General features: G+C 37.1%; 1 protein-coding gene across 4 annotated transcripts in view; it reads right to left on the minus strand.

Moving 5' to 3' along the window:
• LOC149285585 (protocadherin Fat 1-like) overlaps nucleotides 1-14441 on the minus strand; it is a 92533-nt gene extending 78092 nt beyond the window's left edge. For all 4 annotated transcript variants that reach the window (XM_089495150.1, XM_089495149.1, XM_089495148.1 and 1 more), the window contains exon 1: nucleotides 11177-14441. In XM_089495150.1, coding sequence (XP_089351276.1) covers nucleotides 11177-14441 — 3265 coding nt within the window. The remainder of the gene's footprint in view (nucleotides 1-11176) is intronic.
• Nucleotides 14442-15712: the final 1271 nt, after the last annotated feature.

Below are 15712 nucleotides of genomic sequence, written 5' to 3' on the forward strand. Positions count from 1 at the left end.
AATCACTCCATCTGCATTTGGCACTTTCCCAGCTACTTTGATTGCGGGAGATTTGTTCTGCAGAACACTATTAGTCAGCTCTAGCGCTGGCACAATTATGGTTTGGGAGAAGATCTAACAAGACCTCTGTATTCATGAGCGGAAAGCGACCTCTTTTCTGCCACTGATTGGCTGCTTCAAGCAGACGTTGGTGTGAAGAAAACAAGACCACTCAGAAGTTGTTGTGCTGCACATTATCCTACATATAAATACTTTTTACCATTTTGAAGAGTTAATATTAGGCTACATCACCCATTTATATGGATTATTTATTGAGGAGGCTGCCTGGGGCACCTCTCAGTCCCTCTGTTCTTTACTAGCTATTCTTTCTAACTTCCATAAACATGACTGCACATGCTTATTTCCATGCGCAATTATGCAGAAATCTAGCTCTCCACCACATAAACCAGCAGCAGACACTTCTTAAAGAATTAGCACAAGCCTTAAGCTAGTGATGTTTCCTGGACATGTCATGCACAGTTATAAAGACATGCTTAAATAGAAATGACAGCGGAAGACCAAATTTACACAATACTTTCATAATTAAAGCTTATTTTCTGTGTGGGACGATTGTTGGCATGTCATTAATAGAAGTAATATTTTAGCAGCCATTCTACAAACTCAGAAAAAAATGAAACAAAATTAGTTAAAAATTGTGTCCATAGAGTCAAATTATTTCCATTTTTTCTTGAGCGCTATCACCACAAAACACACATTTTCCAATTCATCAGGAATCTGTTAATGTGGATCTATCGCCACCACAGAATGACATTAGATATAGTGTATGGCCTTATATAGCACCGTAATATTCTGCAGCATTGTACAATGGGTGTTTAAAGTATATGTAAATTATTTTAATTCAATGTTAAAGCCCAATTGCGAGACGTCAATCCTTGAAGAACATGCTTGTTAATTATGAAGCTCTTTTACTATAGAGATGCTCTCCTTTATGTCTACTCACTTTTCAACATAAACATGATGCGATGGTGTGTGTCGCAGTGTTCTCGTTCTGGCTAATTAAACTACGTCCAGCACTTTCAACGGGATCATATCTCTCAAACTATAAAACAACCTGATGGACTTCCAAAATGTTGCATCTGCATCATTTAGCATATAAGTCGAAAGGTGTTTATTTAAAAGACAAAGCTGTAAAAAGCTTTTATCTGGAATGTGTCAACTGAAGGACTTTTGTAGAGATTTTTTTTTTTTAGGAGCGTTTATCTGTGTCTAACAAAAAGCAATTGTCCCTGGGTAAAGTAATGGCCAGTGTGCTTATGCTGCAGATAAATGAGATGAGATGATGCAATCAGAGGAGCTGTTCTCAATAGGATTCAGCATGTTACTTCCAGATCACAAAACCTTTTTTTCAGAAAGAAAAAAAAAACAGACAGTTTCCTTCATCATCCCCATTTATTCCTACTTTAATAGCCTGAGCTTATTTTGTTATCTTGCTGTATGTGTCAGAACGTTTGAATAAGTGCTGTAATTGGTGTACATTGGGTGAAAAAAAAAGAAATGAAAAGAAGAAGGTGTTAGATTGGTAACGCATCCCGTGTTGGATTGCCTGTAATAGCTATGCATTGTGATTAACACGAGATGTGTTTAATTTTACTCCTTGAGCATTAGTGAAGTGCATTCTAATGTATTGTTTATGTAAAAGGGAAGTTTCTTTGATTTTGTTTGTGAAGACTTCGGTAAACATGACTATTTAATGAAGATTCTAGGGAGCCCATCAAGCCATTTCTAAACAATGACCAAGTGACAAAAAAAATTCAAGTGACACAAATGGCTTTAGTCTAATAAACTGGGACTCACAGGAACGCAGTCTATGGTCTGCTTTATTAATTATTTAATATCTGACACAAAAAACCTATTTGACAATTTTTTTCATAGTAAAAAAAAAAGCGGAGCAATGCAGTAAGGATGCGAAACTTCACTATTCTTATAACTATTTAAAAATACATATTAAAGACAGTCTTAGGCAAGGACACATGTAATATGCGAATAGTATGAACGTGGCTATGTATACTGAATTTCATCTTCTTTCAATGCAATCCCACATAAATGATGACTTCACACCTTGGCCCCTTTCAAATACTTTCAAAGGCTGTGCCCTGGAAATTATGTTACCACCTAACAATAGTCCAGACATGCAGGCCAGCTAAAACACATAGACAGATCATTAAATTCTCTTGTCAACATTTCTAAAAGTTATTTGAACACCTAAATGTCGAAATAATCTGGAAATTCCTCGCCCAATAACAATTGTGTGCGTTGTCCTCATTTTCCTGAACCAGGTTGAGTTCTAGGGCTCTGAATCTACAAATCTGCCTACGAGTGCCTATAAGCAAACATAATACACTTGAATGTACTCCAATAACACTATATGAGAGAAAACCCAAAATATCAAATGAGTTCCATCTAAATACTAAAACGTCTACATATTTTGTCTGGCCTTGTTATGCACAGTATGGAAACGAATAGCTGAATTTTAAAGTAGCCATTTTTTAGATGGAGACAAACAGGTGACAGAGCCATTTGTTTCCAAATTACTATATAGTGTCCTGGAATTAAGGTCAAATGAATAAAAATCCACAGGGAGATCTTGTCAGACTAATCGAAATGATTTGCCTGGAAATGGAAACAATAGACTAGAGTGGCAGTAGGTATAGATTTCAGTACCAACACTTGACACTGTCCATCATGGAAGTGCAGCTCCAAGGGACTTCAATGGTTGTGCTACTGAACACGTGAAGGGAGCGTACTTAAGTATGCTTCCTGCTTGCACTTCCTGGTTTCAATAGCAGCAGCCAGGGACAGGAGCTAAATGAGACAGACGTCTAATATTCTAACAAAAGAATGAGGCATCCGGTACACAGGGCAAATGCTCAGTGGGTTTGTGGCCAGCAAGGATGTATATTTACGAATACAACTAGCAGATCCTGCAATGTGATGCCGCTGGTTTGATATGTGCAGCCACATTTTGCACGTGTGTTAAAATGCATCATGCGGCCACCGGCCTTAAATTAAGATGACGCTTGGTCATCCCCAGTCTGGCCCTGGAGTCCATACAAAGCGGACTCTAATTGCATTACAAAACAAACACACTCTTAGCTCAACAGACTGTCCCGTTGACATTTCTAAAAGTTTTGTAGGTGACAGGTCCACTTTAAGTGGTGACTTTCACAGCGCTTAAAGTTAACAGGTAATTCGCACCAAATTTGCTTTAAAATTAAAATACATATATATAAAAAATACATTGTGTTAATTTCTCATTCAGTCTGATAATTGTCCTGTAGACAAATGTTTAAAATGCAGAAATTGAGAGATGCTTTTGGACTATTAAAAAAAAAAAAAAACCTCTTTAAAAGAGCTGAACATTATGGATTTGTATTTTTTTTCAGCCTAATTAAACTATGTAACTACTCCTCCCAAAAGATCTGTTAAAAAAAAAATACGAAAGAAATGAAATCCATTTTATGCAACTATTTTAAGCCATATAGCGCAAATGACTTTGGCTGTGAGAAAGGTGTTAATCTGAAAATTCTCACCCACAAATCCACCACACAGGACTATAAACATTCCTTGGGTAACTAACTGAACATTTGTTAATCATTAGACAAACCCAGCAAGAGTATTCCTACCACGCAAATTAATTCAGAGCTGAACTGCCTTGTGGACAGCTATGTGAACACATATGAATAAAAACAGAACATACATGGAATATATTATCGTATCTACGTCAGAAAATTAAAATGCCAACCTCGATTGCCATGGTAACCTTTCTTCCTCTAGAACAGTAACCAATCCAAGGTGTAAATCCAATGCAAGAACAATGCAACTTGTAAAATACATAAATTACTCAACCCTTTTAAAGAGGGTGAAAGGACAGCTCTTTTTATCTACCACCAATAATTCTAAAGATAGCATGGACATTCCAATCTTATCAGACAACATTGATTTAATAAAAACTACCCTTTTATTACAGGAAGGAGCCGGTATGGGCGTTGCTCAAACTATTTCAGATTTATCTTTGTACAGATTATACTCCTACATAAACTACAAAGCAACCAAAGGGAACCTTACTTCCAGCTGTACAAGAAAATCCCAAGCATGGCTGAATTTACCTGTTTACAGTACGGGAAGGTTATCTTGCAACAGCATCACCACAGAAACACTGCATTCCCTAAATACTAAACAACTTAAAAACATAGCAAAATAAAGTGCATGTGTTGTATATTCACATATCTGGCTATGCAGGGCAAGATATCGGGATTAATACAGTTGGATTGTAGTTTATAACCTTGGTATCTTTATAAACACAAGCCCGAAACAGCACGATTTGTCAGCATCTGCCCAATATTTTTTGAGTAAGAGATTAGATAAGGATCTAGAAGACAAGTTAAAATGTGGATGGGCTATGGGTGGCCCAATGGCACAGCTAAGCACTACGGGCAGTCATTTGGTGCAACTCGGTTCTCTCCTACTTCCAGAGTATGCAGGGTTAAATAAAACACAGAAATGATTCAGCCACAATTTCTCTTGCAACTGAGCTGGTGTGTACATAAGCAAAAAAAAGTAAAGGAAAAAAATGAAAGATGATTATTATCTTTCATTTATATAGCGTCAACGATTTACGCAGGGCTTCTGTACATATACTCAAAGGATATAGCAAAACTAGAACTGACAGGCCGAGGCAAACAAAAACATTAGGTAAAGAGGGCTTACAATCTAGAGGATGAAGTTAAAAAACTTAAAACACAGCAACCTCCGCGTAGTCCACCTACAGACTAAGAATGAGAAAGATGTTCCAACAGAACAACAAACTTTATACAGCCAAAGCATGTACCTATCTACCTAACGTAAAGCAGTATTGTTCCAGCCTTCTTCAGCTTGGGCTCCTCCAATGACCTCATCCTCAAAGGACACCTACCATGATTTTAATGACAGGCACATCGCATAGCATTCCATTTTTTTATTAAAAGGAAATAGAATCGGAATGTTTGTTCTGATGGCTAAGGGGGATTTGTCACTACTTCAGATCTAACAAGTTGCCATCTTGTATCAGCAGCCAGTTCTCAGCTGGGAGACGTAAGCTAGACCAGCAGACTGATGTCATATTGTGGTCAAATACTTTGGAAGGTGTTGTGTACAAGATCTGATGTGCAAATACAGAACCTAACAGGTAATGGGGAGTTAAAGTCGGGGTGCACTGGAAGTACTGATATTTTTGCAATGCAGAGGGGTACAGGCCAAGGATAAGAGGCATAATAAGTAGTCATGGGAGAATCCATTAATGATGGACATCTGTATCATTGTAACCTTTGCCAATCACCTTGAAAATGTTTCCCTCTTAATAGGCGTGTTAAATCTGTCTCTTTAAGCAGGTAAAGCAAACAGTGGAAATCAAACGAATATCCTCAATTTTATGTTTTAATCATTATGAGAGCTGACAGGTATGCAATGTCACCGCTACATCTTTCATAATGTGTTAGTTATCTCCACGCTCCTTGGCTCACACACGCATATGCAAACATCTTAAAAAAGACTGCAGTGCAATTTCAGTTAAGGATCGTTAATGAAAACATTTCTTTCTATAGTTAAAAACAGACACATGGTCATATGGTCATTGTTACAAAAATACAATGATCCTTTTTTGCCTCTGAAATCGGAAATCACTAGGTGTAGGGAATCATTTTGGTTGTGTAAGAGCTCAGTCAAGGGCAGCTGTTATTTTCATATACAATTGTAAATCAGATGTATTACTGCCACCTTTTACAACACAGCTGAAGACTTCCTTGAAAATGCTACAGAGAAAGGAATTTATGGACGCACAACTTGGTTTCAAAGGTGGGGAGGGAAAACCAAAACGTTATGCAAATTGGCACCTGCATTATTGAGTAGAAAAGTGACTGAAGAGCAAAACTACTCAATGGAAGGAGAAAAACATATTGCATAATATTATATATATTAAAACAACATTGAATAAAAAAAATCACCTCTAGCTATCCTATAGCAAAATGGCTTTAAAATTACCCCTTAGTCTGGGACATTAATTTAAAAGGTCCATCTACTCAATGCCACGCTAGAACAGATCATTTTGTGGAAGCAGCCACATGAAACATATAGTAGGTTCTAACAAATCCCATAAACAAATGTACAGACCTAGTTTTGTAAAAAAAACCAAATAATAATTATATATAAGCTGCTTGTGGAATATGGATAGAAGGATAGCGTTCAACAAGGTCTCCTAAGGGACCTTTAACAAATCCCATAGGGCCAGAATGTTGGCAATAACGTGGTATGTTATAGTCACATTCTAAGACATTTTGGTGTGTGCTGAGCCTTCTTCCTCTATGTTATTAAATGGGGGATAAAGCAGAGCCGTGATTTGAGAAACTTCCAAAAACAATCATCCAAACCAACTGGGTACAACTACTACAGTATAGAACACCAATAGAAAAATCTCTAAATGTAAAATGACAAAAAGGGGAAGGGAGTGAAGCAGAAGCAAAAGGCTATTTGCAGTAAAAAAAATATACTGTATACCTCACGGAAAACAGCTGTTCTTAAGAACAAATCTTTCATGTTTTTGTTAAGTCATTTTTCACCTTAAAAGACGTAAGATTTTATATTTAGATCCCAGTTCGATAGGAGACAAGGATGCTAAATGCATGCGTTATCTACAGCCAGGAAGTCATGATTTCGCTATCTGCTGATACAATGAAACTAGATCAACAGATAAACTGCTCTGGCCTGGAACTAATGCCTTAGACCAGGAAGACCTCCCAGTTCCATCATCTGTAAAATACTTGTTTACTTGACTAATCTGGTCCCATTACAGATTGAAACTTCAATAGAACCTTGATTTTAATTTAAAATAAACGTACGGGCCTAACTTCCCACCTCCCTCGGCATAGCAGCTGATTGAAAGTCATTAGTGTTCCAAACAGCTTTGTGTTTTTAATTAGACCGTTTTAATTTCCATACGAATACAAAAGCAGAATACATATGAGTGTCCGCTGCCCTTACATGTTGCTCAATGCTCATTGAAAGCTTGCTAGAGGCGGTTTGTCTATTAACTACTCAGTCACACACAAAAAAAAAGTAAAATCAATTTACTAGGATAGAAAGTTGTGCAGGACGGGACTGAATTACTACAGCAATTAAACTATCAACAGGTCACAGCACACTCACAAAGAGCATTAACATATTTAGCCTTATACAGATATTAAACAGTAAAAAAAAAAAACCTATGAATATTTTAAATATTTTTCCAGGTACAAAAACAATTAATTCCATTGCGCACTTAAGTCCAGAATTTTTAAAAAGGTCAAGTAAATTAGGTTATAAAATATGGAAAAAAAGTAAAACTATTGAATTAAATTGTGAAGTGTTTGGGTTTTTCCTTTACCTGCAGACCTGCTGTTATAGGTTTTCAGGACACACTAGCGGTTATTTGTAAAACTATGTGTTGCAAGTGATCTGAAATATGCTAAAGTGTTTAATTTCACCTTTTTAACTACGCTTTCTAAAGAGCCTCAGCCGGGAAAGATTCCTCTATAAAGTAGCCAAATTTAAGAAACACAGATTACATTGTAACAAAAAGAACATTTTTTTTTTAGTCCCCGCTTCAAAAAAAATTGTTATATTATGTTTCGAATGTCTCTTTTTTGCATTAATTGACAATAAATATTTATTATATATATAAAAAGAAAACAGTTATATGCCGGCCTGCAAGCTGCGTGGGCATAAAACCATGGAGTACAGCCTTGTACGCAGCTATTGTCTGTACTCATACCATTGGCCTTAAAGTGCAGGGGCAGCCTCGTCATAATAATACAAAGCCCTGGTTTTTAAAACTTTTAAACTGGATTGTTTATGCCATAGAATATTATTATTTATAACAAACTAAATTATGCATGCATTTTTATTCAAGAAGAAAAAAAAAGCCCAGCTCCGAGAGATTCTTTGTTATACATCTGAATGCAGGTGGGATCAAAGCAAAGTGTAAACATTGTCTAATCATTTTCCAACTCTTCCCTTTGACCTCAGAAAGAACGTTTAAAACTCAGCAGATGTTCCAGATCTAAACAAAGGCAAAAAATGTGGCTACACATAAGAGTTGTACCTGTTCCTTTTTTCTTTTCGTTAATGTACTTTTCTGCAGTTGTTATACCAATAACAAAATAACAACAGCTCAAAAATATGCTCCAGACAGGTGACCTGTTTTTATTCTGATTTTTTTTTTCAAAATCTTATTATGACTTGTTATTTTACATTTTAAGGTATAATATAACCTTTGTAGCAGAAGGCCTTTGGTTTCAAGACTTTACAGCACCAAAAGGGTTAACTGGTTCAATGAAATAGCTGACCCTAGCCTTAATGAAATTATGTCCTAGGGAAAGCGTTGGGGCAAATCTACATTTATTTACCTGTCAGCATGCCTCACTCAGCAGGATGTTACAAAGTGCTTAGGCTACTTCAGCAGATTCCCAACCCATAGCAAAACAAACATGTTTGCTTAAGATCACATTGGACTGAGTCATTAGAACATCCTACTGGACTTAAAGGGACACGCCAGCCATCATATGCACTTTATATGATAGCCGAGAGGTCCCTTTAAATTAAATGAGAGTTCTTTCCTACCCCTGATTGGCTGCTTTCAATGAGGGGGGGGGCAGGAGACTGCACCTTCTCCTTAAGGTAAGTAATATGTTTTTATGTTTAATGAATCCATATAAAACAGAGTATCACTGAAAAAAATAAAGCATCACAGCAGCAGAGGTGGGGATTTAATGCTACACGGAGGAATCCCGTACTGGTGAGGGCCCCACTCATTGCCCTTCAAACTAGTGGGATTTAAATGAAATAGGCAACTGGGAAAAACAGATTTTTTGACAACATGCCAGATGAGACTGCTACATAATATGCAGCGTTTCATTCAAAACTACAATAGAATCTAGTACATAAACAGCAGCCCTAAATATTTACTATTTACAAACATAATTTCCTGTAACTCATCTGAATGCACTATTCCCAATATATCAATATTCCCAAAAGGCAAAGCATGCACAAACACCTCTTACTTAGAAATAGGCAGCGTTCAAAAATAAGCATTATTGTGCCTTCTGTGGATTTTCATACCTTCCACGGGGAGTCGGGGACGTGTGTGTATGTATGTATGTATGTATGTATGTGTGTGTATGTAACACTGACCTTTAGCTCTCTCTATTGACATCCATCAATTTTCTAGGATTCTGACCTGAGGACAACCTAATTATGGGCCTATGTAAGTTCACCACGCTGGAACAATACTAGAATTTAACCTTTTTATGTGGTAGCTGTTAATAACACTTACTTAGAAAGTACTTAAAGGGCCAGTAGGATTTAAAATGCATGTTAGAATTATCCTGACCTTTTTGTTTATGACTGTTTATTCAGCCATCTGGGGCCAAAGGGCCACAGTGTTTTATGCAATTTAGATTTGTTTCTTCATCGGTAAACTCTAATCTAATATTTACCAGTTAAGTTGAATTAGTTCATGGATTATGCTTATCAATTGAGTAAAACACTTGCTTAAGAAACCACTGACCCAGTAATTTAGGATATGGCTGATTGTATGTACATGTGGAAGAAATAGTCAATCTTTAGGGTGTAAAGCACAGTTGTGTTCTAAATTTAAATGTCCTTTAATGAGAAGCAACCATTGAAAACGTATTTGGCTTTTATGTCCACACCCGGACCTAATCTACAGATACAAGTTAAAGCAGAATTTACCGAATTTTACCGAAGCTGCACTAAGAAGGAGAGAAACTAAAGATTAAATTTCCCAAAGTAACTGCATTTTCCTAGGGATCATGCATGCAAGTAATGTGTTTTTTTTTTAAGCTTGACCTTTAAGATGAAAGGTAGAACATGAAAACTATTTTATACCTACATATAAAAACCAGTCAATCACCTACAGTGTCAAATGGCAGGGGGCACTTCTGACAGATAAAACATGGAGAAGGCCAGTTGAAGAGATCTATGACCCCCCCTCATGCATTATCTGTCCCTGAAGTAGAGAACTAAACAAAAAATGCTGGGGACTGAGAAGATCAAGACACCAGGGCTCCCTCAAGCTATGTGAACACTGGTGATGCTGGATACTGGATATCCCAATGGAAGCACCAATAAGAAGGCAACACAGGCCTCTTACTTCACCACCTTTTTGTTTAAATGCTGCAGGTTCAATAAGCAGACAGATCAACCCCCCATCCTGCTCCATGTGGGTCCCTAGAAGTGGCATCCCTAATGCGCTTCTGTATTAAGGGAAGATGAAACACTTACGCACCTGCTCTGATAGTAGATGAGTTGGGTGTCAAGGTTGATGAGTGGAGTTTGGCCCATCCTACTAAAACACTGATCTAGTTGAAGGAACTCTATCTTGAAATCTTTGGGTTTTTGAGTGTTTTTGCACATGAACATGTAAAGAACCTACTAAAATAAGAAAAGAGATGTCCCTAGCTGAGCTGCATTTATTGGTTTTGTTAAACTAGCTAATAGCCGATTCTGTAGCCCAAAACATTAACTTTCTAAGGACGGCTCAGAACTCAGAATTCTTCCAAATTAAATCATCTGGCTTTGTTTAATAAATAAAAATATGAGGTATTTTTACAGAAAGAATTATGATCAAAGTTCTATTATTCATTTTTAAATCAATGAGTGTTGTATTTATTGATGAACATATTTCTGAAGATCTACATCAGACAGAATTTCAGATACTGCATTGTTTAAATTTAATTTACAGGTAAAGCATATGTATTTTAAAAAAAATGTACAGTTGAGCTGGAAATACATTGTTCTCTGATGCATTCTAAATCATCAAGTAGATAAAATAATATTACTAATTTTGAACTCCCTGTTTTAGTGCCCGTTGGTGACAGGTAAATGCAAATGGTACATTTATTTCACATGAAAAGTAATACAAGTAAACAAAATAAAAAATACCATTTATTTTAAATGCATGTAATACTGTGCAATATGTTTTGCTAATATGAAGAAAGGTTTGTGCTGTATTACATTTCTCTTAGAACTTAGTCTCTCTGAAGCATGTAAAAAAGCACACACACAAAAAAACAGTCCACAGTCTTACCTTTTTCTTCATTTATAGTGAAGACACCGAGTCCAGATCCATCCCTTATTGAATATCTGATTTCCCCATCCCGTCCTGTATCCTCATCGTGAGCTGACACCGTCAGCACTGGAGTTCCAATTGGGGCATCTTCTCTTACTAAAGCTTTCTGTACAAAGTTTGAAAACCTTGGCGTATACAAGTTCTCATTCACATCAATGACTTCAATTTCAATGTAACATGTAGACGACAAGGAAGTGGGTTTGCCTCTGTCTTTTGCTCTTGCAGTCAGGTTGTAAATCTGTTTTTCCTCGAAATCTAACTCATGTACTATACGTACAGCTCCACTTAGTTTATCTACTTCAAACTTTCCATCAGTGTTTTCTAAAAGACTATAACGCACTTGACCAGAGAGACCTACATCCGGATCATAGGCTTCTAACCAAGTAACAACTGTTCCCACTGGAAGATCCTCTCTCACTTTCACGTGGTAGTTTGAGGGAATGAATACTGGATGGTTATCATTTGCATCTTCTACCAATATTTTTAAAACGATAGTAGAATACATCTGAGGCTCACTATCTGCTTGGTCCCTGGCTTCTATCTTGAGCAAATGCATTGGCTGTATTTCTCGATCCAGTGGTGCTACAGTTTTTACCACCCCTGTTGTGCTATCAATGGTAAATAGATCAGTGTCGGTAATTATAGAATATTTCACTTCGCCATTCACTCCCAAGTCTTTGTCCATCGCTTCTATTTGAATTATTGCCTTGTTCTCTTCCTCATTCTCCTTAACTTCAACCGAATAACTGTTCTGTAAAAACTCTGGGGGGTTGTCATTAACATCCAGAATACCAACGTCTATTAGACGCCACGCAGATTTTTGTGGTATTCCAAGGTCGTACACTGTAATATTCAAAGAGTACTGATCTTCAAGCTCCCGATCTAGCGGAGATAAAACCTTAAGCCAACCATTTTCCATATCTATGCTGAAACAGCTATCGTTGTTTCCTGAAGAGAGAGCATATACTAGTTTTCCACTGAAACCAGTGTCAAGGTCATTGGCCTCTATTTGAACGATGCTGCTTCCTACAGGTACATTTTCCTTAATTACAATTCTACTAGGAAGCATATTTTTAAACTGAGGAACATGAAAGTTTGCCAAGTGAGTGTCAAAATCAACCTCCTCTGGTGTCCCACGATGAAATAACTTATTTGCTTGTAGAAGTTTCTCTGCTAGCATTTTGGCAACTCCAGTTTCCTCACAGTCTAAGTGAACAGTTTTTCGGCTAGAAGTCACAGTAATATTGATATAAATTGATTTGGCTACGTTTTCACCATCTGTAGCTGTAATCCTCAAACTGTGAAAAGACATTTTGCTCCCAAGGCCTTCTGAAAGAGGTTGTTTCAAAGAAAGCACTCCTGAATTAGGATTCAAGTTAAATAAATCAAACTCATTACCAGATTCTATTCTGTACCTTACCAACTGAAGTTCATCAGCATCAATAGCAGAAACGGTGGTTATTTGTTCCCCAACTCTAAGGTCTTTGGGGATTGTGCCCTCACAATTTATCTTCTCAAACAAAGGCGTGTTGTCATTTAAATTATTCAGTGTGATCGTGGCAGGAATTTCAACCTCTCTGCGATAAGGCAAACCCCAATCGGATGCTCTGACTTTTACAGTATATATTCTTGGCATCAACTCATAGTCTAATTCTTCAGCTGTGCTAATAACACCAGAGAAAGCATCAATGACAAAAGGCACTGGAATCAAGTTAGCAATGCTATAAGTTATATATCCATTCTCCCCTTCATCATGATCAATAGCATTAACTCGTAGTACACTGGTGCCTAGCGGCACATTCTCGTCCACCACTGCTTTGTAGGAGGTCTTGGTAAATTCAGGGGCATTGCTGTTTGTACCGAGCACTTTGATCATCACTTTTGTAAAAGCCTTTTTGTCACTCGTCATGATGTCTAGTTCGATATGCGATGCTTGTTTTGCTTTGATGGGTAATAAAGTACTAATCAGGCCTGTGTTAGCATTTAAGGTGAATCTGGTTTGGTCTGCGCCATTTTTAAAAATATATTTCAGGCGTGCCTGATTAGATATTGCTTTAACCATAACTATAGGTGTATTAGGAGGAGCAAATTCACTTATTTCAGCCCTGTAGACCTCTTTTTCAAATTTAACTGGACCCTGTTTAACTAGCGGAGATGTCAAATGTATGACTTTGGTTTGAGAGTACTGTGGAGGGGATCCTTTGTCTTTTGCCTGGAGAGTCAAATTGTAACCATATGGCTGTTTCTCCCAATCAAACTCTCCAAAAGCCACAATTTTATATTCCTTACTTCCAGGAGCAGTCCTAACTGTCTTAAAGAGCTGTAAAGGGTCGCCAGCAACAATGCTTAGAGAGGCGATTTCCCCATTGGATCCTTGGTCATAGTCATCTACTGATACAGTTGCATATGTTAAATCTTTATCATGTTCTGAAGGTGTCATGGTAATAGCGGAGATAACTGGTGCATGTTCATTTGCTTGTTCCACATAAACAGTAAGTCTTGCCATACTACTAATGCCACTGGTTCCGTACAATTTCATCCCGCGATCCACTGCAAGTATTTCCATATCATACTTATCAGTGTCGGAATGATCAAGTTTTCCAGTCAATATTATAGCACCACTGGTTGGATGAATAGCAAACATATCTGTTCTCTCTTTAAAACTGTAATAGAAATCACCATTGGTTCCAATGTCTGCATCTGTTGCTGTGACTTTTGCAATGCTGGTCCTTATTGCTTTGTTTTCCGGCAAGGAGACACTGTATGAGGTTGGTGAGAACAGTGGTCTCAGGTCATTTGTATCCAGTACTTGAACACTAATTTTTGTGCGGGCTTCAGAGTTTGAGTTCCTCTCAACTGCTTTAACATTGAGGAGATAGTGGTCTTTAACTTCTCTGTTAAGAATCGCTGTATTACCCCCCTTGGTTCTTATCCTCAGAAAGCAGAAATCTCCCAGGACGTACTCTTCAGCTTTGAAAATGTTCTCATTGTCACCAGAGACAATTTTGTACTTTATGTCCCATGCAGGGTTTTTTAAGAAAATTCCCATTTTTGCTTCGTGTCCAACATAGGTTTTTGCGGCTGAATTTTCGTGTACAGTGGCATTATATTGGTGCCGAGTAAACTGCATTGATGCAGGAGTGTGCAGCCCATGGCTTTCTTCACAGTTCCCAAAATGCTGCACTAACAGCAATAAAAGCAGCATGGTCAAGTATTTTTCCATGGTGGTCAAAGAGCACATCACCTAAAGAAAGTGTGAAAAAAAGAAAAGGAGCTTATTAGTAACAATAATAATAGACATAACTGAATGTATGAAATCGTAAGTAATAAAACACGGGATCTGCGAGTAAAATGAAAGAATTAAAGCTACCCTGACAATAAGCTACATACTAGTGTATATAACTGTCTACATGTTATATTAATCAATGTTAAAAGGGTATTTTTGATTACACATGCTTAGTCACATTGTATCTATGAGCATGTGCCTGTTTCCATCAAGAATTTAACAATGTATAACATGTTAAATGGAAGTTAAGGCCACAATACATTATTTAAAATATAATTTCACTGCAAGATAGTTTTAAAGGGTCTGTAAGGCCTCATAAAAAAAACATTATATAAAATGACATTTATGTGCTCTTATCTTAAGGCGTTTATTCTCTAAAATCCGAAGTACGCAAGTGAATTGTAATTTCAACTCACTGACTTTACTATGTATTGCTCCTCCAAGAAGTGCTGAACTGGATCTGTACGATGCATAGTTTATTTGATGAATTGACTTTCAAGAAATCTGACTCCTTTAACTATGCATTGTATAGATTCACCCAGCTGGCAGGAGACACTTACAAGGGTCGTCCCTTTTAATGAGTAATGGAATTAATTAATGACGCAGTGATAAATTAACTTTAACTGTATCTTTGGGGTCTTTTCACTAAAAGGAGAGTTATCAGGATACTTTGCTCTCCTGTCAACTGTCTCTTTAGTGAATAAACACTTTCATTTGTTAACGTCAAGTTTCTTTGAATGATGTAACATACATCAGCATATGATACTAACCAACGGTAATGAATCCTGGTATTAAAATCGCAAAACTAGATTAAAAAAGGTATATGCAATTAAAATGTTTGTCAATTTGTATTGACTATGGCTCCCAATGACATTAGAAAAACAGAAAAATTCCCGGAAGAGCTTAGCACCTCCTATGTAGCATCTATTAAGAATCAATTTCAAAAGTCACAAGTAATAGCCTCTGAGCGCCAGACGCACAACCGAGAGCCATGCTGCAAATCAGCTAATATCATTAGGCCAATAACGTGCTAGCGCCTCAAAGGCAATAATTTAATTGCTGTACAATCCATTTGTGCTTATAGAATTCATTTTGCTACAAATTGCCAGCTAGCATAAGTACCAAGCTTTAAATATATATCTAATATCTTGACACAAGTACACTACTATTAACCGTTTTCCAAAATCCATGCTTCAATTTTAGAATTA

This window comes from Sceloporus occidentalis, unplaced genomic scaffold (assembly GCF_023333645.1).
Source record: "Sceloporus occidentalis isolate IW3139 unplaced genomic scaffold, rSceOcc1.0.p SCAF_77, whole genome shotgun sequence".
Taxonomy (NCBI): domain Eukaryota; kingdom Metazoa; phylum Chordata; class Lepidosauria; order Squamata; family Phrynosomatidae; genus Sceloporus; species Sceloporus occidentalis.